This window comes from Phyllostomus discolor, chromosome 1, assembly GCF_004126475.2.
Source record: "Phyllostomus discolor isolate MPI-MPIP mPhyDis1 chromosome 1, mPhyDis1.pri.v3, whole genome shotgun sequence".
Classification (NCBI taxonomy): domain Eukaryota; kingdom Metazoa; phylum Chordata; class Mammalia; order Chiroptera; family Phyllostomidae; genus Phyllostomus; species Phyllostomus discolor.
Window position 1 is genome coordinate 164,106,875 of NC_040903.2, and position 23,467 is coordinate 164,130,341.

General features: G+C 35.5%; 1 protein-coding gene and 1 long non-coding RNA gene across 9 annotated transcripts in view; one reads left to right on the top strand and one right to left on the bottom strand.

The window, feature by feature from the left end:
- The window catches only part of FAM214A (family with sequence similarity 214 member A), a 93,705-nt gene that overhangs the window by 61,099 nt on the left and 9,139 nt on the right, over positions 1-23,467 (bottom strand). Inside the window, exon 1 of one of the 8 annotated variants that reach the window (XM_036033690.1) lies at positions 7,608-9,343. The exons of the other annotated variants lie outside the window; for them this stretch is intronic. Within the exon in view, the coding sequence (XP_035889583.1) occupies positions 7,608-7,644 (37 nt within the window). The 5' untranslated portion in view covers positions 7,645-9,343. Of the gene's footprint in view, positions 1-7,607; positions 9,344-23,467 lie in introns of those variants that run through there. 8 annotated transcript variants of the gene reach the window in all.
- LOC118502207 lies at positions 11,883-21,527 on the top strand. The gene is made up of 3 exons (XR_004904908.1): positions 11,883-12,069; positions 18,097-18,105; positions 21,512-21,527. It is a non-coding gene; the product is annotated as an uncharacterized LOC118502207 (long non-coding RNA).

Sequence of the window (23,467 nt, forward strand, 5' to 3'; positions counted from 1 at the left end):
GAGGACAACCTTGGGAACCTCTAGGACAACTTTAAATGTTCCAACATCAAAATCATAGGGATGCCAAAGGAGAAGAGGAAGAGCAAGACATTGAAAACTTATTTGAAAAAATAATGAAGAAGAACTTCCTCAATCTGGCAAAGGAAATAAGACTTCCAGGAAGCTCAGAGAATCCTAAAGAAGTTGAACGCAAGGAAGAACACACCAAGGCACATCAATAATTACATTATGAAAAATTAAAGATAAGGACAGACTCTTAAAAGCAGCAAGAGGAAAGGAGACAGTTACTTACAAAGGAGTTCCCATAAGACTATCAGCTAATTTCTCAAAAGAAACCTTACAGGAAAGAAGGGGCTGGAAAGAAGTATTCAAAGTCATGAAAGTCAAGGACCTACATCCAAGATTACTCTATCCAGCAAAGTTATCATTTAGAATGGAAGGGCATGTAAAGTGCTTCCCAGATAAGGTCAAGTTAAAGGAGTTCATCATCACCAAGCCCTTATTATGTGACACATTAAAGGGACTTATCTAAGAAAAAGAAGATCAAAAGTAGGAACAGTAAAATGACAGCAAACTCACAACTATCAACAACTGAACTTAAACAAAAACAAAAATAAACTAAGCAAACAACTAGAATGGGAACAGAATCACAAAAATGGAGATCACATGGAGGATTATCAATGGGGAGGGGGCGGGGGAAAGAGGAGGAAAAAGTATAGGGAATAAGAAACATAAATGGTAGGTCCAAAATAGACAGGGAGAGGTTAAGAATATTATAGGAAATGGAGAAGCCAAAGAGCATATATGTATGACCCACGGGCATGAACTAAGAGGGGAAAGTGCTGGTGGGAGTGGGAATACAGGGCAGAAGGGAATAAAGGGGAGGAAAAAATGGGACAACTGTAATAGCATAATCAATAAAATATACTTAAAAAAATAAAAAATAGAAGTAAAAAAAGGATGAAGATAATAATTTTTTAAAAAAGGGATTAGGTGACATCCATTGAATTTGTCATCTCTACTGCAGAATGAGTGGTAGCCTAAGGCCAAAGGAATATCTTCTAGGTTTCCCCTAATAGTCTATGACTCAGAGATGGCCTGCAAGTCCTAAGTACCTAAACACTGTATTCCAGGCCTGATTCTTTTGTGCTAGGTTCTCTATCAAAAGCCCATCTGCAATACAGTGATCAGTGCCGTAAAATGGAATACACACCAGGGCAAACCTATTTGCAAGACTACCAACATATGGAGAACCTGCTGGGACATTTTACCATCTCCCTAAAAACTACAAAACAGCACCCTATGCTCACTACTTAACACTCTACTTGCATACATATCCTGAAGTCCTTATCCAGTCTGTTTTAAGCCTCAGTTTTTAAAAATTAATGTTGTTATTCTCAGACTGAAATCATGTTTGACAAGATTGCTTAACCTGGCTGTTTTTCACAAAATTATGTGTATATATACATAGATGTGTTTTTTTCCTCCCCTAGCAAGGGAACTGACAGTTCAGCAGATTCTCAAAAGGGTCAGTACACCAAACTGAAAAACACAACATAATTATATCTTCTGTTATTTCTGTTTGGATTTTTTGATTTAAGATAAGTATGTATTACCCCAAACAAATACATCATTGCAAAGCAATCAGGTAAAATCAGGATACTTATTTCTAAAAAAGTTCTCCTACCCTTTTTATCAGTTGCACAATAGTCTCTTTGCAGAAGCCACTTGGGCAGTACTACTTAACGCGTGGACAGTGATAGAGAATACAGCATACTTGGAAGAAACTGTCTTGTCTCTACATTTGTTAGTTCTCTAATTCTCAGTAAGCTAAACTGTATCTCCAGCAAATTGGACACCTAAATAATGGAAGTTCATGTAGGAATCACAAAATCTCAGAACTTGATGAAAATAGGAAAACCAGGATGGGAACCCAGATTAAACTTCTTTCCTGAAATAACAAAATTATGACAGCTCAAAGCAATGGAAATTCTGTGGTCAGTTGAAATTTTGCATACTTATTAAAATGATAAACTAAAGAGCATCTTCTGAACATTTAGGCTTAGAAGTGTGAGTTTTCAAAATTTAGCTCTGCACCATGAGATTTTAATTCTGGAAGTTCTTATATTTCAAAATACTTACATTGATTATGTATTTGATATTTAATTTCTGGTTCCCAAGCAGCTGGTTTGTCCCTTGCCATTAATTTGATGACAAATACAAAGTCACCCTTAACCCAATTCACACAGAGGAATTCAAAAGAAAAGTCAGGAACAAGTTACTCCCCAGTAAATAAATCTCCAGTGTACTTCACAACTCTGATGAGTCAGCTCAGTGTATGTGGGCACTGGTGTTCATGTGCAGGCACTCACACATAAACACATACAACAAAATTAACACTATATCAAACAGCACAAATGTTTTCTTTCTGCCTTTTTTTGTTATTTATCTTCCCATTTTACTCATTATATTCTATTACTATTATCTTCTTCAGAGATTTAGTCATATAGTTCCCTACAAACCCTGCCCTTTAACCCTGACATTTCTTCTGCCTAAATCCCCTTATTTCCATGATCATGAAGTAGTTATATCTTAAAAACTGAGAAAACTAAAAGTATACCTGTATATACAAGAGCTGTCCAAAAAAGTCCAACCATTGTTACTATGACAAGAATGGTTTTCACAACATTGATGTAACCTGGCAGCCAAGGAGAATGCGCATGGGTGATCAATGACGACTTTCCTGTATTAGTCAGTGGGGGTGGTAGATGCCATTGAGTGAGCATGTGTGGCCATCACATTTAAAATGACTAAGTGAGTCCTGGCTGGTGTAGCCCAGTGGATTGAGTGCTGGACTATGAGTGACTGGTTTGGTTCCCAGTCAGGGCACATGCCTGGGTTTCAGGGCAGGTTCCCAGTTGGGGTGTATGAGAGGCAACTGATTGATGTATCTCTTGCACAGGATGTTTTTTTCCATTTCTCCCTTCCCTTCTCTCTAAAAATAAATAAATAAAATCTTTTTAAAAAAATGACTGAGCAAGTAGAGCAATAAATCTGCATCAGGTTCTGCATTAAGCTTGAATATTTCTCTGCAGAAACTACTCAGAAGATTCAGAAGACTGCAGCTATGGGTAACTGGTAATGGCAGCTTCAACACAATAATGCACCCACTCATGCATCAGGTCTCCTGCAGAGTTTTTTGGTGAAACATCAAATCACCCAGGTGACTCAGCCCCACTACAGTCCAGATTTGGTGCCCTGAAACTTCTGGCTTTTCCCAAAATGAAAGTCACCTTTGAAGGGGAAGAGATTTCAGACCATCTATGAGATTCAGGAAAATAAGACAGGGCAGCAAATGGCAATCAGGAGAACTGTGTGAGGTCCCAATGTGCCTACTTTGAAGGGGACTGAATCGTTACTGTTCTATGTACAATGTTTCTTGTATCTTCTTCAATAAATGTCTATTTTTCATATTTGCACGGCTGGATACTTTCTGGGCAGACCTCATATAAAGGTCAGGGGGAAAGTTTAAATAAACTATACTGAAAATTCTCCAAATTTTAAAATGTAGGAAAATTTTAAAGAAAAGTGTATTATAATAAAATCTCACATTTTATTGAATCTTAACTCTGTGTCACACTAATCTAAGTAGTTTTCATACTTTTTTTTTCAATTTAAACTACACAATTACCCTAACAGCTCTTTATATTGGTGGAGAAACTAAAACTCAAAGAGATGAAACCATGCACAATACCACAAAGCTAAATAATCATAAATCTTACAGGATAAATAAGATAAGCTATCCTAAATTTGAGCCAGAAAAAACCCAAGTCAAAATATTAAGCAAACAGAAAACAACTTAAATTTGGTGGCCAAATTAGCAATAAAATGTTAAATAATAGGAACATAGAGAACTGATCAGTAGAGTTCCCTCTTCATACTCTGACAAAAGGCTTATAGCAAAATCTACGGCCCAACTACATATGAGTCTTATTTATCTACCCTATCTTGACTACTTAGTATAATGTATTATTTTCATGTCCCTGGACTTATCATAAACCTTGTAATTCAAATCCTTTAATGTTCAAAAGTCTTTGAATAAAAAAATTGAGACCAATGAAGAAAAACAAGATACTTCCAGTTTTTTATGCTACCACTTTTAACTTGGCCTCATCACAAAAGATTATATAATCAAATTCAAGCAATTCTGCAAATAGCTATATATTTAAAACTCAGGTCTTTGATTTTGAGTTCATCACCACCAAACCCTTATTACATGAAACATTAAAGGGATTCATTTAAGAGAAAGAAGAAGATCAAAACTATGAATAATAAAATGGCAATAAATACATATCTATCAACAACTGACTCTGAAAAGCAAACAAGAACAACAGAGACAGAATCATGGATACGGAGAGCGTTTTGGTGGTTGCCAGATGGGCAGGGGTGTGTGTGGCAGAATGCGTGAGGAGGTGAGAGGATTAAGAAGTACAAATAGGTAGTTACAGAACAGCCATGGGGATGTATAGTACATGTACAGTCTAGGAAACAGAGTAGTCCAAGAACTGATTTGCATGACCCATGGACATGGACAATGGGTGGGGGATTGGCTGAGGGAGTGGGGAATGCTGGGTTGAAGGGGGCAAAAGGGGAAAAACTGGGACAACTATAATAGCATAATCAATAAAATATAATTTTAAAAAAGACTAAACTTTCCTGCTTAGCTGATTATGCTAATCAAATCTTTTTTTTTTTGAAATCAGAATATAAACTAATGAATTTCTACAAGGAAGAGTCAAAGACACATTGTGTCACTCGGCATACTTATTGGAATCAAACACACATTTGGGATAATACTCGAAGTAGAATAATTTTTAAAAAGATTTCACAGATTTCTAGAACAAAAGAAAAACTTAGATTTTTATCCTTTCCCAACCTGATGGTTTAAATTGCAGAATTTTTCTGAAGAACTCTAAATGAGACACATCTTACATAATATTGCCTGGTGATTTCAAAATAAATAGAAACAATTTATTTAAAGTAAAAGCAATTATAGCCATCACTACATCTGATAAACAGAGCACTTCTTTTTGCTATTCTTTTTGAAGTGGCCAAGACAAAAAAAGAGATCACTATTTTTTCAAACAGACTCAAGACATAAGGAACAGACTGACGGTTGCCAGAGGGGATGAGGGTGAAAAAGTAGAAGGGATTGAGAAATACAGATTGGTAGTTACAAAACAGCCACAGGGATGTCAAGTACAGCACTGAGAATATAGTCAATAATATTATAACTGAGTATGGTGCCAGGTGGATACTGGAAACATCAGAGGGAACAGTCTGTCAAGTATGACTCTGTAACCACTATGCTTGGAACTAATACAAAATAATACTGAATGTAAACTAATTAAAACATAAAAGTTAAAGTTCTTTCTAAAAAAATCACTATTTTTGAGAACTGAAGTATTTTTCTACTTATAAGCAACTGATTTAGGTTTAAAGATCTGACATAAAACAAAAAAATGTTGTCAAATAATAAAAAAATCAGAGAGTTGAAATACTCAATTACTACATTTGATCCAATTATAAACATCAGTTATTATCCCAAGGTTTTGATACTGAACAGGAACTTTCATTTATTTAAAAAAAAAAAAGATTTAGGTGCTGAGCCCAGGAATAAAGTCTGGGATTCTTCCAAGACTATCCCTCCTGCAATACAAAGGCCACGCTTTTGTGTGACCCGGCAACAGGCCCAACCTTCTTGCCAATAGCACGTTCCTTTACCTTTTGCAGTCTGTGAATGAAATCAGCCCGCTCTTGGAAGTCTTATCAATTCTTAAGAGATAAACCAAAGGGAACAGAGTAGCAAAACAATTTAAGTCAAACTTTGGCATTTGTGGTTCTATAATTTTTTTAAAAAGTAGTAATTGAGGAGAGTAATAGCTCAAAAATTGGAAATGACTAGACTGACCTCCATACTGTCAGTTGTTACTTAATACTCTCAACATACTTCTGTCTCCCATCCCTTCCCTGCCTCATTGCTCTTCTCCTGCAAGTGAGTGCTTTATATCGTGGAGGCCATCAAATCCAAAAAAAATAATAGCTTCCTTCATTTTGTTATAATTTTTATAACTTCTATGAAGTTCAAGTTTTGGGCTATACCTACCAACTGGAAAAAAATGAGAAATGCCAGAGTCTCTTAAATGTCAGCAACATGTCATGTGAAACACCTTTTTAATATTTAAGGACAATTTATTTTGTATATTTGTATCTACTCTTTAAACTCTTCAACTATTACATGTATCATTAAAAATAATCAGTAATCAACACAAAAGCGTGAGATATATTTTGAGTTCTGTTCAAAGAAAAGAATTATCTAATCACTTATCAAATAATGCTAACATTGGTTGCTAAGCCTTCCTAATAACAGGTACTTCTTGAACATTTTTAAAACCAATCCAATTTTAAAATATATTTGTCAAGATATGAAATAAAGCTTAAATATTAACTTTTATTTTATATTATACTAATTTTATTTCATCAGATATAAATCACTAAGTAAATTAAGGAGCCACTTACACAACCAGGTGAAACTGAATGAGCAAAAGAAAACTGTTCAAAAATGGGCAATATGCTAATTAGTCCTGTTCTAATTAATTTAAGAAAATCATTAGCTAAATCACCTATGTAAACTCTGTAATTTCTCAGTATTTAAGAACATGTAAAAAAAACTTTTGTTTATCTAAGACATTTTAAAACTTTCTTATATTCAGTTACATAAACTGGCTTTTCCAAATCCCATAAAACCAAACTATAACCCACATTCTGTTCAATTATTAAATATTAAACTAGTGAGGTTTAATTTACTAAGATTCTACTACATTCTCCTAGCATTACTAATTCAAATATGGAATTATCACATCTAAGAGACCTACTTTAGTTTTCAAAGATGATCTTAACCATTTATGATGTGTTGTGTAAGAGAATACAACACTAACTTTGCGGCTGAATTATACTATTATTCTTTATCTGAACTGCACAGAACTAGTCAACACATTAAATAATTGGGAGACAGTAGGATTTGAGGTAGCATCGTCAGAAATCCTTTGGAAAACAATAGTACATCAATTCCTTAAACTATGTCAAAATTCTCACTAAGCTAAATTCTGATAATCTGTCAAATTCATAAATAAATTTTAGTTAAAAACATATAACTTATTTTAAATACATTCTCCTTAACAGCTTTTATTTTAAAAAATACCTCCTGTCCCCAAATACAGTTAATGCTTCTGGCTAACACTATTCTCTTTCCAGTATTCTTATTTTTATCTTATTTTCTCCCCTTTATAATGAGCTCATTGTATTTTGGTTTCTTCTTACTCATTGTTCAGATCAGCATTTTAATAATGTCCAAAGCAATGCTGTTCAAAGAAAACAGGCTGTATGAAGCTAAATAAAATTCCCTAAGTTCAATGTTTTTCAAAGTGAGATAATTTTTCTTGACCTATTTATTAAAAATCCATGCAAAGCAAACACCACAACTGGTAAACAGCTACAGAAAATTGGAAGCTTAAAAATAATGCCGTTAAAAACACTTCGTTACACACCTTCTCTGTGAAGCCCTTTGTTTCCACTGAAAACCATACTGGAATCCTTGTATAAAAGAAGTTGCCTTCTGGCTGTCAATTGCTATACAGTTAGTAACTGAGGGATCCAGATGTCTGCAGTGGTTAAAACGTTCAGTGGTGGGTGCTGATTCCGCTTTCCCTCTAAGGTTTTTCACAAAGGCAGCAGAGTAAGAGTGCACATAGCAACAGCACTCACAGCTGATTGGACGAAGGGTGTGCTCAGCCGCCCCTGCTCGCTAGGTCCACTACGGCTTCCTGTCTACTTGGCAGCACTATCCTGTTGTCTTTGCTCCTCTCACCAACTCAGCTGTGTTTAGGCAACTTGAAAGGAAAGAACAGTAGAGCCATAATGACGGAGTATCTAGCATGAACCCCTAAAATGTGAGTCTCTGGGTGCTTTTAAAAAGAGAAATTTGTAAGGCAAACATTTCAGTCAGTGTTTCACATAAAACACTGGGGACAAAGAGGGTGGTAGAAGGAATCGATTTACCACTTTGCATTTCAAGTAAATCAGGTTCTACCAAGGGAACCCCCCTGGAAACACAGAAATACAAAAATTTACAACAATTAGAATAAAGCATGAAACTCCATCTACCTAGAACTATGAATTACTTTGTAATAAACTTCACAATTCCTAGGAAAGCATGAGCCATTAATTAAAGTGGGTGAGGGCCTAAAATAGCTCCCCTCAAATTTATGCAGTACCTTTTACAACAGCAAGAAAAATTGAGGTTAATAGCTTGATTAGACAAAGATTTAAGAAGGAAAAACAATCAGTTTACTTAGTAAACTGACAAAAATGAAACATTTAACTAGGTATTGGCATTAAAACATCTCTTCTTAGTGGTGAACACACAATACATGTACAGATGTATTGTAGAGTTGTACCCTTGAAATCTATATAATTATGTTAACCAATGTCACCCCAATAAATTCAATAAAAAAGATAACATTGAAATTTTTTAATTTCAATCTTTTCTTACATAAAACAACAACATTTTTGGCTTGAATGCTTATTTTACCATCATAAAATTATCTAGAAATACATAGTTTCTTTTCAGGTTTCATGTACTGGGCTTCAATATACCCATCTGTATTGTCTCCACAAGCTTTAAGAACAACAACAAAATCTCTCCCCAAGTTACAAAGATGTTTGGGGAGTTAATGCAGGTAGTAGGAGATAGCAAATATGAAGGACCAGAAAAAAACTCTCATTAGCAGGAGATACTTCCCCAGAACATCCACAGAGATTAGGATAGTGTTTCTGAAACTTTTAAAGTAATGAAACCCTTTTCACTTTAATTCTTCCAATAAAATGCATTGTTAGTGATGGCTTTAGGATTTTTATACAGGGGAGGTTTGTGGCAGTAGGCAGAAGCTATAGCAGAAGCACAGTGTTATTATTACTCAGATCTTTGTTTATCTGGAGTTCTTGGGGGTAGAGAGCAGAGGCTGATGGAAATGTTGGCTCTATTAAAGCACCCCATGAGTATCACGAGGCTATTTTTAAATGAGAGGTCACTGCAGTTTTGTATGAGACCCAGAACCCACAAGATTCCTACCCCTGAAAAAGCTTCTAGGATCCCTAGAGTTCTAGAGCAGTGGTTTTCAACCTGTGTGCTGAAAGAATTTTTAAAACATGCAACACCTGACTCTTTAGTCAGGAGCACTAACCTCTTTTCCCTTAAAGTGTCAAAGATAAAAATAACAACAGCCAAAACAATAGCTGTTGGTGTGAATGAACCAAAATGATACCTATTCCTTTGTGAGATTAGCAAAAAATATTTTTTGTGTGCTGCAGAATTTTAGCCATTAGTTTATGTGTGCCATGAGATGGAAAAGGTTGAACATCGCTGCTCTACAGTATACAAGAGTACACAGTGTACAATCTGTAAGAGTTAAGCCTCATTATTGCATTAGCATAAAGAAAGAACTTGATCACTGGCTTCACAATTAGCCAGAGAGAGAGCTGCTAAGCCCTCTGAGAAATAGCAAGAGGAAAGATGTGTTTGGAAGCACAATAAGCCCATGAGATAAGTGACTCAGAGAAAGAATGGCACAGTAGACAAAACAAAGAGTTTGGAGTTAGGCCAATCAACCTGGGTTCAATACTTAATTTGACATTTACAAAATGTAAAACCCTATATAAATTACTGAAGCATTCTGAGCTTCAGTTTTCTTATCTGTAAAATAGGGCTGCTGTGAAGGCTAAAGGGTGCTCACTGCCAGCCAGACTGGACTTTTGCTTACTAAATACCCTTAAACTTCTCTGCAAATACTATTTCTCTTCCACTAGGAGTGGTCTCCCACAACCCCTTCAACTGATGTCTCAGCTTAAATTTCTTTTCCCTGGGCAGCTTTTAATCTAGATCCAAGACTAGTCAGGATCCCTGTACTTTTTTCTTAGTACTTGGCTCATAGAATGTTAAGTAATTATTTGCAAAATGACTGGTTTAATAAAATTCTCTTCCTCTACCACACTGTTAGCACTTTAAAGGGAGGTACTATGTTTGCCTACAATATTGCTTACCAGCACCACACTTGATTCATATACATATACTATTTGACTTGATTTCACAACTACAGGAGGTAATGAGAACAAGGATCATTATTTGCATTCTTTGAATAAGAAGGAACACAAATAGAGGACTCCGTGGGCTTGGACAATGGAGGGGACCTACTGTGGGAGTGGGGGCCATAGGGCAGGGGAGAGCAATGGGGAAAAAGGTGTGACAACTGTAACTGAACAATTATAAAAATAAAAAATATCTTAGGGAATAAAAAAATCAGCTCTCAAATTCTGTTTATTCAAGTCATACAACTAGAAGTCATAGGAAATAAGTTATTTTTAATTTTTGGATGAATAACTTTATAATTCAAAATTAACCTCTTCCTGTATCTTTCAAACATGGAGTAACATATAATCCCTAAATTGTCTTGGACTATTTCTGTCCTTAAACTTTTTAATTAAAGGCTAATGACATCATTTATCTACAATCTTAAACTGGTTAACATCATATACAAAGAGAACTTATAGAAAAAATATTAAATTTAGTCAGAAACATATAATTGTAAGTTAACAAAAGCCCTGGCTGGTGTGGCTCAGTGGATTGAGCACTGGCCTGTTAACCAAAGGGTCACCAGTTTGATTCCCAGTTAGGGCATATGCCTGTGTTTCAGGGTAGGTCCCCAGTAGGGGGTACACAAGAGGCAACCACACATTGTTGTTTCTCACCCTTATCTTTCTCTTTCCCTTCCCCTCCTTAAAAAATAAATAAAATCTTTTTTAAAAAACCTTTACAATAAATAATTGTAAGTTAACAAAATTGTAAAGTCTCTCCAAGAGACATGCCACCTTCAAAAGTAAAACCAAACCAAGAGATTTATTTAGTTAAATGCTTCCGACAGGCTTCCAGTTTTCTAATAAATTTAAAATGGTACTTTATATAATTCTAAAAAATGCTTGCTTCTCTCTGATTTGTTCATCTTGGTATACAAAGCTATAAATGTGTGTGCTATAACATAATGGCTCATTACCTATGTTGCAGGTCTCAGGAGTATAAAGTTAGGAATCTGAATAATATGAAATTCTATACTAAATCCTAGTCCCAGGTTTTCAATTCTCTACCCCCAACCATCAAAAACCCTTTATCCTCCTGCATCCCCCTTAACAGGGTCATAATTGTGTTCTCCAAGTAACCAGCTCAAGAAATATAAATTACTTATACTTTCATAATGTGAAGAAATAAACAGGAAAGCAGATTTCTCATGATTTTTAAGCTATATATTTTAAATATAAAATGGAATAATTTAAAATATCAATTGTTTTATCATCTATGCTCTCTGTTGGCAGAAATAATTGAAAACTATTCACTTTTATAATCTTGCTAGATTGGTCACTTTCTAAACAAAAAGAAATATTGCTATTAGAAAGAAAAAAAAGAACCTGTCAAAGGTAATGATTAAAAAGCTACTATATATGTAAGGCCCATTGGCCAGGCATGGCGCTAATCTCTTTATGGACCCATCTCCTCTTATCCTGTGATAGTTACTATTCCCACAGAGGAGGAAACTGTCTTGTTCCTGGGCAAATTCAGGATTCAAATTTAGGTCTTCCTGAATCTAATGTATGCACTCTTAACTACTATTATCCTTTCCTTGACAGTTCCTTTCTTATATACATTTCCATAAGGCAAATGTGAAGTCACACAAGAATAAAGTTTAAATATAGAAATCTCAAGTCAACATTTTCCATTTATTACTTATTCAATAACCACCACTACAGCTCATTACACCTCAAAACTGTCCTAATAACAGGAAAACAGGATGTGACTGCTAAACAGGGAACCAGGCTGTAGCTGTAGTGTGATTACTACATGACACAATGCAAGATTTAGTCTGTAAAACTTCACTGTTTCATGATCAAAGATCACCTAGCTTTGTGTTTGTAAGCATTTCTCTGAAATTGCTCAAATTTAAGTCGGGATTTTTTTTTCCCTGTGATACTCTTATATTGTAAGGATCAAATAAGATAGGATAAAATTATTTTGAAAACTACATCCTGCTATGCAAATAGGATATCATCAACCCTGGTGGTTTTGTAGGTGATAGCAGTATAAACATGTTGGTACAAAATCTAGCCTCATTACTGGAAAGATCCCTTAGAGGAGCACAGCATAATGGAGAAGAGCCAGATAATCTAGGGCTCAGGTTTTCTTATAATTAACAAGCTGTGCTATCAAATTATTTAACCTATCTGAATCTGAATCTATTTCTTCATCTGTGAAGTGGGGATAATGATTTCTCTAAGAGTTACAAACCACCTAACTCAGTACTTGGCTTTCAAGCAATTTAGGTTTCCTCTTTTCCTATGCAAACATCAGGTCTACCGGAGTTACTGAAGTGTGAATGTGCATGCATACGTACATACTCCCACACCCACAAAGACTCACATCCACTCGGACAAATAAAGGGCAATACATGAGCAGTATCCCATATTAATAACAGTGGGGATGAAATTTAAATCTTGACTGCCAAAAAAAGATTTTTATGACACTGATATTTTTAAAGTTTCTTAAACATGTCACATTTAACAACTCACTTCACAACTGAATAACTAATTTGCAAGAAAGACTGAACAACAGCTAAAATTTAACATTGTTATCCATTTTCAGATATTAGGAAAATTTGTTTTTTCTCATTAAATCACTTCTTATTCAAAAACAAACTGTTATGCTGTTAGGTCAGTACTGGGACAAATTAATCCATAATAAATTACATTAATTTCCACTCGCATGGAGATTCCTAGCAAACATTGCTGAAATGATTACTCAGTGATCTGTATTCATTATGACATGGCACAAATAAGCCAAACAGCAATCCAAGAATACTGTGTTTTTAAGAGCTAAAACATGTCTTAATTTCAAAATATTAAAAAGTACCTATGAGTCTTAATTGGGGTTCTCATCTTTCAAAAGATTTTGGGTTATGATGACCTAGATTAGTTCCAGGAGCACAGCCCTGTTTACAAAACCCAAGATCTTGGAGAGAAGAAAATGTTCTAGCCTTTTTTTTTTTTGGCATGGTTCATACTACATTGTTTAAAATGAGCTAGAACAAGGGTTATTTATAATCTAAGCTACTGGACAAACACTTTGTCTAATAATATCTTGTACACACAAGTCATATTTAAAAGTATCAAGATCAGGTATAAGAATTCACTTTTAATACCCTATATAGGTAGTCTTTTTTTTTTTAAAGATTTTATTTATTTATTTCTAGAGAGGGAAGGGAGGGAGATAGAGAGAGAGAGAGAAACATCAATGTGCGGTTGCTGGGGGTCATGTCCTGCAACCCAGACATGTATCCTGACTGGGAATCGAACCTGTGGCACTTTGGTTCGCAGCCTGTGCTCAATCCACTGAGCTACGCCAGCCAGGGCCAATATCCTATATAGGTAGTCTTTATAAATATCACCATTATTACATAAAATGTTTGCCAAGATGTACATGGGTTCCCCTTTACCTATACTCATCCTTCTTTAAGGACATATTGTGGGATATTGTTAATCTCCTATTATATTATAAAAAATGACAGGTATGATTCATTCATAAATCTAGAACCAATCATAACTTCTTTATTTTGATAAAATGATCTTTTAGTAAAGTACTGCCATGAATATAATGTATGTTATATTTACCTGTCCATTAGATCATTTAACTTTGTGAAACAAGAATATATTGTAGATGAGACCTGGCTGGTGTGGCTCAATACTTGAGTGCTGGCCTGAGAATCAAAGGGTTGCAGGTTCAATTCCCAGTCAAGGCACATGCCTGGGTTGTAGGCCAGGCCCCCAGTAGGGGGTGCATGAGAGGCAACCACACATTGATGTTTCTCTCCCTCTCTTTCTCCCTCCCTTCCCTTCACTAAAAAATAAATAAATAAAATCTTAAAAAAAAAAAAGAGTATTTTGTAGATGAAGAGCTTAAGGCAGCCAATGTGATACTTCGTTAATTCCAAGTCCTGTGTTGTTTTTCCTACAACTATCTATCTCTGGTAGATGTGATTACCTCTACAAATTATGCCAATAGTCATACAAATGACAAATTCTGCATTTTAAATTTTGGAGAATTTTAGCAGAAATCTAAAAAGTAAACCAGTCTTGTAAAATTAAGTATTTTATATAGCTATAAGAAAGACTCAATTGTTAAGTCCCTGAAGTTTTAATACCCTGCATGCTAGCATTTTTCTAAAAAAATGCTAATTTCAGACTATTTCATATAGTCTAATTTCCAAATGATATAACTAAACTCATCTGGCTACCTTTAGAACCTCAAACTCTAACATATCTAAAACTGAATTAATTTCTCTCTGAAGAAGATTCACCATTATTAGCACTTCCAATTTCCTAAGCTAACAAACTTTGAAGAGAATCAAAATAGGTCCTGGCTGGTGTGACTCAGTAGTTGAGTTCCCACCTGAGAATCAGAGGGTTGCCAGCACAATTCCCAGTCAGGGCACATGCTTGGGTTGCAGACCAGGTCCCCAGTAGGGGGAGTGTGAGAGGCAACCACACATTGATCTTTCTCTCCCTCTCTATCTCCCTTCCCCTCTGTAAAAAATAAAATAAATAAAATCTTAAAAAAAATCAAAATAGCCATCGATTGTGTGTTTATTAAATGCCTGGCACAACCATTTTACTAATATATGTCCTTGTTAAAAAAAAAAACCCTATTAAAATGAACACCATTATTATCTCAACTTTAATCAATGAGGAAACTGAAGACCAGAGAAGTTAGATAATTTGACCAAGCTTATATAGAGGAAATGACAAAATCAGAACTTGAATGCAGGTCTTTCTAGTTCTAAATGCTAAAACAATCTGTAGGATTAAATGTGCTATGAAATTAATTTAAGGTATTGAAACTATCATTTTCTTTTTAAGTAAAATACTAAAAACATCAGCCACCATTGCATAAGTGAAATTGAGTAAAGACTATTGTTTGGGGAGAAGGAGTGTTGTTATGGGACAGCAACATCAACTTTCTTTGTAACTGTGGGCAGTCAAAAAAAAATCTAAAGCCACTGCTCCATGCGATACTGTCTCTCAATTACCACCATCACCTACAATGTCCTCATATAGGGATTTGGTTCTATCTTATCACATGCAACCAACATGGGCTTCAGAAGCATATATTCTAGGTTGATAGTTTTATTTTACTAAATAGAGTTTGATAAAGAAGTAGTTACTAGAGATTTACAACCAGAATTCACACACCTCACTGGCTGTCATAACTCACTTCTATAAACCTTTATACTTGGGTGACAGTACACTACCAGAGACACAGATGTGTAGGTTCCAAAGGATTCAGAATGCACAAATTCTGTAACTTACTGAGTATACCTTTTTTTGTAGAGGGAGACAGGAGTTTTCCTTACACAAATACTACATTCAATCTGTCTGTCAAAGCTATTTTAAATGCAATTTCAGTTTATATAATCATTTCACCCAGCAAGCCTGTGGAAAGTATTTATGATTTGAATATCTCAATAGTTTCTAACCTTTTAGACCAGGCAGGTTTCGGCTGCATTGCCTATAGGGGAAAATCAATAAGGTTTCATGAACTGAGCACCTCATTTGAAGTCTGTACTTACTGAGAATAAATTTCCATTCCTTATTCTCAAAAACAAGACAAAATAAAACAGAACACACACACACACATACTCAAACCAAAAATATCTGAGACCACTACAAATAGAAAATAGTGGAATGTAGGAGTTCTACAAGTCTGTGCAAGCCATCTGATACTCTTTTCCTCTTAGGTTACTTCCCCTACTTCCCACCTGTGCCTCTTCCAAAACAGCACAAGGTAACCTCCAGTCCTGATTTGCCTGTGGGCTCTGGAAAAAACAGCAGGAAAGATTACATTTTACTACAAGTTCCAGAGGCCAGAGCCGGTATTAGTTCTTACTCATCATTTTATTTCCAGCATTCACAAGGTGGGGCAAAAGTAGGTTTACAGTTGTGAGTACCTGAAACACAGTTTATTCTTGTAGTATTATTTGTTATTGTATTATTTTCCATGTGAACAACTGTAGACCTACTTTTGCCCCATCCTGTATATAGTAACTGGAGAACTGTGTTAAAATAGAATCACCTAGCCTTTGTTTCTTTCAAGTTCCTTGAGGAAGGCAGGATGGATGACCTTTATGTCACTTCTGCTGCCAGAACCTAGAGGTGATTGTGCTCTTGCTATAGGTAGCGTAGTATAGAAAATATCAACTGGCCAGTAGGAAATTGGAGTTTTTGTTTTGTAGTTGGGCAGATTACTTCTTTTTCTCGGAGCTTTATGTTTTCTCAACTGTGAAAATGAAACAGACAATCTCTAAGGACCTTCCCAACTCTGATTTCTAGCAATAGCATGATTTTGAAGAGTAATTTCAGAATAACTATAGCATTTTCATGTCCTAAGCTCTTCATAATGGAATTTAATCTGTAACTCCATGTAACCTGAGGATTTTTTTCATTGTTAGCCATTCAGAGTCCCCTGGCAGTTATCTGAACTCTGCAAGAGAAACTATAAGAAAAAGCACAGGCCAGAGTTATTATATGCTGGATTACAGAAACATGCCTCCAGGACCAGCATTCAATCATTATAATAATTACTAAGATCTGAATATACTTCCCTCAAAGACACAAGTATGTCCCTTATCCCAGCTTCTGAATAGTGAGTATATGAACTTAAGAGCACACATTCCCAGAGAAACAATTTTTAAGAAAAGAGTTATAAATGGACTCTAAGATTTCCTGCTTTGTGCTCTTTCTACCAAATACACAGAACATACCCCTCCCATGGACAAAATTTTTTTTTCTTGAAGCTTTGGTGTGAAAGTGTTTATCTGGATGGCTAAGAGAGAGGATATGAGCCCATATTCTCCTAAATACAGCTAAGAAAACTTATCGATAGTGTGGAGATCTCCTTGCTTTCACACAGCACATAAGCTTCGAAGGTTCAAGGGCCTCTAATTCCACAGAGTTTATTAATTTTTTGCCAGCAATTATCTGGAATGAGAGAAGGAATCTCCAGTGCCATTCTGTTTCTCTCCCCTGTATTTGTTATAACACAGATACTTTATTAGAAATAATGCACTTTATGTCACTGACAAAAGAGTATTATAAAACAACAGCTATGGTATTGTCAGTATTGTATGCTGTTAATGTTCTCAAGATTTCATAAAAGGGAACACTAATCCCCCATATATTACAAAGAATGGTGGCAAAAGGAAGAGCGGTAAGTCCCCCAATTCACATTAATGTACATGTTATCCCTTGAGCATGTTAATTGTTCAGAATGTCCTCTCTTCCAGTCCTCTCCCCCTCATTCTCTGTAAATTCCCATCTACCCAAATCATACATGTCTTTAAAGGCTCAATCCAGCTGTAGTCTCTGCCCTGAAATTATTCACCCCAACTGAAATCAATCATTCCCTATGAACTCTGATAGCAGAGACGTTCCTTTTACCATTTATTTAGTTAGCAAATGCCTTCTATTACATTTGTGTTAGTTGTGTAGTTGTGTATTACGAAGGTTATTTGATCCCCCAATAACCTTCAGAAGTGGGCATAAATATCCCCATTTAGACACAAACACCGACACTAGAAAACTAATTCTATAGGATTACAAAACTAACAAATTACAGAAAAGGAATATATAACATTTTCCACTAATAACTTCATGCTACACAACAAAGATACTAGAATGCATGTAAGCATTCATTTAACATTAAATACTTATTGAGCAGCTATTAAACACCAGACACCAGCCCACACATGGGAAAACAGCAGTGAACAAATGTCACTAAGTCCCTGTACTCATGCAGCTTACATTCTTATTGGGGAGAAAAAACAAAAAGGAAATAAATAGATATAGACCATCAAGGTAAGCAGTGAAAAGGACTACGAAGAAGAGTAATGCAGAGTAAAGAGAGAGGAACTGCACTCCTTTTGACAGGATGATCAAGGAAACCTTTTTTGAGGAGTCTTTGACAACCCGGCAGAAAGTCAAGTGAAGTAAAGAACATGGTCGTGAGACTTGTATTCCAAAAGCAGAGAGCAAATGCAAGGGCCCCGCAGTGTCAGTGTGCTTGCGGTGACTGAAGGACAGCGAGATCAACGTACTCAAAGTACCGGGAAACTTAGAACACTGAGAAATGAGGTCAGAGAGGTAGCCTGAAGCTTTAGGATTAAAAATATAATTCTTCCCCAATTCAAATATTATTCTTTTTCAATTGAAAAAAATCTTGAAATTTCACCAACACTTTTCTCTTAAATCCACTTTGTCCAAGTAATGTTTTTTTTTAAAATGAGGAAAAACCACTAAAATTATAATTAACTATTCAATTTCCATGACCTAATTGTCTTTTTCCAAAAGCCAATAATTTTACTCACTTCTACCCTCATGTGTGCTTACAATGTACTCTAAAACCTTTCTAAATGTTGTCCAACATGAGTCTAACTCTCTTTCTGTAACAGGAAGCAACTTCCTTAAAGTGACTAAAGATGACATTGCAGTGACTAGGGAAATGTGAATATAAACTGCACATTGGATACCAGTATTGTGTCAGTGTTAGATTTCTTGAGTGTGATAACTGAATTGCAGGCATGTAGGAGAAAGTTATTTTTGGGAGATAGATGTGGTGGTCATAAATGATTAACCACTGGCTCCAGAGAAAAAAAAGCCTCGCTTTGTTGCAATGTCAATTTCCATGGCACAAATATTGTCACCATTGCTGATTTCAGGCAACCAACTTGATGCAGAGTTTGGGAGAAATGTACAAAATCTGCCTTTATACGCTGATACCAGCAAGTTCCACCTGCACGGGGATGAATTGCCAAGGTGTCTGCAACATACTCTCAAATTATTAAAAAAAAAAAAGCAAACCTCCCTGGGCTGCTGTGGCTCAGTGGATTGAGTGCTGGCCTGCAAACCAAAGGGTCACTAGTTCCATTCCCAGTCAGGGAACATGGCTGGGTTGCATGTCAGGTCCCTAGTAGAGGACATGAGAGAGGCAACCACACATTGATGTTTCTCTCCCTCTTTCTCTCTGACTTCTCTTCTCTAAAAATAAATAAGCTATTTAAAAGAAAAACAAAAACAAAAAAACAAATCCCTATGTCTGTCTATGTAATCTATCCATCTTACCTACCTATTGAGTAAGAGATGAAACAAAAGGGGTAAGTAGAATATTCATAATCAATCTCTAAAAAGGCATCTGTATGTGACTTGTATGATTCCAACTTTTCTATGGGTATGAAATTTTTAAAAATTAAACAAAATTATAGAGTAAACAAAGTAGGGAAGTTTAAAGACATCCTTATGGCTAATTTTTTTGGTAAAACGAGTAAGTCTGACTTTCTTGTATATTAGTATCTTTTCATCAAGTATACCAAATATGATATGGAGTTTTAACCTAAAGTTATTTTTAAAACCAAATCTCAAACCAAAAAGCAGTTTGCCAATAGTAAGTGCTAAAGTTACACATTCTGTTACCATTGTAAATTTAAATAGAAATGATGCACTATCATATGACAAACCATGATATCTCTTCACAAAACAAAATTGATGATATAGTTTAAAATGTAAAAAAATTTCTAGATGTCAGGATTAAGTACTCAAAATTTTTAGGAAAAGACATTTATTGCCCTGACCAGTGTAGATCAATTGGTTGGGCGTCATCTAACAAAGAGTGACAGGTTCTATTTCCAGTCGGGGCACATACTTGGTTTGTGTGTTTGACTTCCAGTCAGGGTGCTTTCGAGAGGCAATTAATCGATGTTTTTCTCTCACATTAATGTTTCTCTCCCTTCTTTCTCCCTCCCTATTCCTCTCTCTAAAATTAATAAATAAAACCTTTAAAAATATGTTTATTGATTTTAGAAAGAGAGAGACATTGATGTGAGAGAGAAACATCAATAGATTGCATCCCATATACTTCCTGACCAGGGGATCAAACCTGCAACCTAGGTATGTGCCTTGATCGGGAATTGAACCACCAACCTTCTGGTGTATGGAACAATGCTCCAACCAACTGAGCCACAGTAGTCAGGGCAAGGTAAAGTTTTTAAATGGATCTGATTTCAAGTCAACAACAACAACAAAAAAGGCCTGATTTCAGGAATTGATACCATATTTTAATTCCATTCAACAATATATGTTTGATAAGTGGGAAAATTAAAAAATAGAAACGTAATATTAATTTAAAATGTTAATCCCCAACTACAAATTGGTTGTACTCCCCAAAAGATAAGTTTTTAAGTAAATAAGTCATACTTAGAATAAATATTATTTATAAATAATGTGAGTTATGACTAGATTCCCAGACAAGCCTACCAAAATTTCTTATCATCTAACAGCCATTACTTGTAGCATCATGGAACAAGTCTAAATTCGGAGTTACAGAAACAGAAGGGCCACACCCCAAGCACTGAATCAATCCTAGGTAATCTTCTGAAATAAAGAAAACAGCAATTTTGGACACTATCACACCTCTCTAATATTTTCCATCAACCTTCTTCTAGTGTCCACCTCTACCCCAATCTCTTTGCCCTAGTGCTACTCTAAGTGTCCATTATGATATGTTACTTCCCAGAAATAGCTGATGTGCTCCAGTCACCTACTTCCCCTTTCCACTGAATGTGCATTTCAGATGTGTATAGTTTAATGCTGGTTTTCAGTTCCTTTGGTTGTATTCCAGAATATGTTTCAAAGTGACACAATAAGGGTCTGTTGATCTCTTATGCCTGTTTTGACTAGCCTTCACAACAGAGCTTTGAAACACTCATTCTCTTTGGCAGATACAGGAATGACTCTGACAACCTCCATTTCCCCTTAAGCAAGTCATAAGACCCTCATGTGAGAAGTGCCCTTCTGATATCCAGACGAAAGGAATATCTTTATCTCCAAAGGCAGAGGGAAGCCTAAATGAATCTGAATAAACAGGTCTTGCTAAGATTCCCCCATTTTACTACTCTTAGCTTAAAACTATCACATTTTCCTACAGCTTGTCAACCTTCATAAAATGTATAAAAACAAGCCCTGGCTGGAGTAGCTCAGTGGATTGAGTGCGGGCTACAAACCAAAGCATCACAGGTTTGATTCCCAGCCAGGGCATGTGCCTGGGTTGCAGGCCATGGCCCCCAGCAACTGCACATTGATGTTTCTCTCTCTTTCTCTTTCTCCCTCCCTTCCCTCTCTAAAAATAAATAAATAAATCTTTTAAAAATCCTTTAAAAAATGTACAAAAACACTTGGGTTTACCCATTTCTTTAGATCATCGTTTCCTTATAAAGGCTAAATAAATTGAATGCTTTTCTGTGAAAGGAAGGAAGGAAAGAAAGAAGGCAGGCTGATTTTCTCAGTGCAGCTGATTAAAGTTGTGTATCCTTGGAAGTAAAACACTCACCAATCCCTGCCCTGAGCCAGGTATAGGTGCTAAACCATTGGTTTTCAGTCTCTCTCACCATGCTTAAGGTTGATGGTGTTAGAACAAAAAGAAGTGAAGTTCAAACGGGCTATATAATTTCTTCAAGGTCACTTGACTACTAAGTGCTAAAGTTAGAGTTTCTACATTTGACTATAAAGCCTTAGGGTATCAACTCTTCCTGCATTACAGAATGCAACTAAGGACTCCTTGGAGCTAATTTTATACCAAAGTATAGCCATCATTTCAACAGTCCTCAAAAATGTGTAATTAAATATGTGTTTATTAATTTAAATGAGTTTCTAGTTGGTATAATGTCAAAAGAACAAAGAAAAATGTTTTTAAAAACCAGGCACTGTGTGAATGGATATTTTTAGACAGAGTAGCTCCAACTAAGATGCAGCTGGCTGTACTTGGAAGCATCTGGCTCATCTACATAAACATTCCTGCCCATAGGTAAACTAGTCAACCTATATATAGTACTTCACAACATACACAGTTCTCTGACACATTATATCACCTGAAGCTCTGAATCAACACTTTGAGCCCAATACATTTCACAGATAAGAAAACCTTTAAGTGACATAAGGAATCCCAATCTAAACTCTAAATCCTTTGAATCTTTTTCCTATTAACCTATCCTACCTTCTTGTATTTGTAAACCTAAAGCTCTCCAACCAATTTAATCTCAATCTCTCTCTCATACACACACACACACAAATAGCAACAAAAATAAATTCAGCATGGTGGATGGAGGATAGAGAATTATCAGCAAATGTTTGCATACGGATCCCTTGTTAACCAGATGTATATAAACCAAGACCACCTATATCAAATGGCTTTTGCCTATTTTAGTCATTTCACAGAATTTTATTTCAATTCAGTGAGATATAATCAGTTTAAAAAATATATAACTTTCCTTTAAGTTATATACAAGTATATTTTATTTCTTATTTTTTATTGTTGCTCAAGTACAGTTGTCTCCATTTTTATTTCCCCCACAAGTGTATTTTAAATCTATTTTCTGAAAATTGGGTGTAGCCCTGCCCAGGTAGTTCAGTTGTTAGAGCATCATCTCAATACACCAAGGTTGTGTGTTTAGTACATGGTCAGGACTCATACAGGAATCAACCAATGAATGCATAAATAAGTGGAACAACAAATCGATGTTTCCTTCTCTCTCTCTCAAAATCAACAAATACAAATAGTTTATAAATAAATAAATACATACTTGGATATAAACTTGTGATAACAACCTAATAGTCAATAAGTCAAACAAATCCCTTAACTGGCAGAATTTCAGTTGGTGTCAATAAAACCACCAATGATTGCTAACCATCTGCTTCTACTCCTATTCGATCCATAAACATTGAGCCACACCAGTCATTTATTCTTTCAACAAATACACATTAAGCCATGATCTGCAGAATGATGTGGGTTACCAACATGATGACTGGAGACAAAGGCTTTTAGACAGAAGGAATAGTGCATATATATGGCCCTGGGTAGTAATAAAAAACTGAAAGGTAGCCAGTGAGGCTAGGCACAGTGAACAAGGGGAAGAGAGGAAAAAGGCCTTCTTGTAATTTTACTGGCTAATTTTTATATAGATAGGAAAATATGAGAACACTCAACTCAGATTTTTGCTGGGTGTCTTTGGTATTGCACATGAACTATTGTCTAATATTTTTAAGCTACTGTCATTTTTACCCAGTCCATTCTGTTTCATTTAGTAAGAAAGTCTGACATAATCAAGAAACTATTCTGACTTTTTTACCCATTTAAGCAAGGACAAAATTAACTACTGACAAACTGACTTTCACGTAACCACTTCAGCAAAATACTTTTTGCAGGTACTAC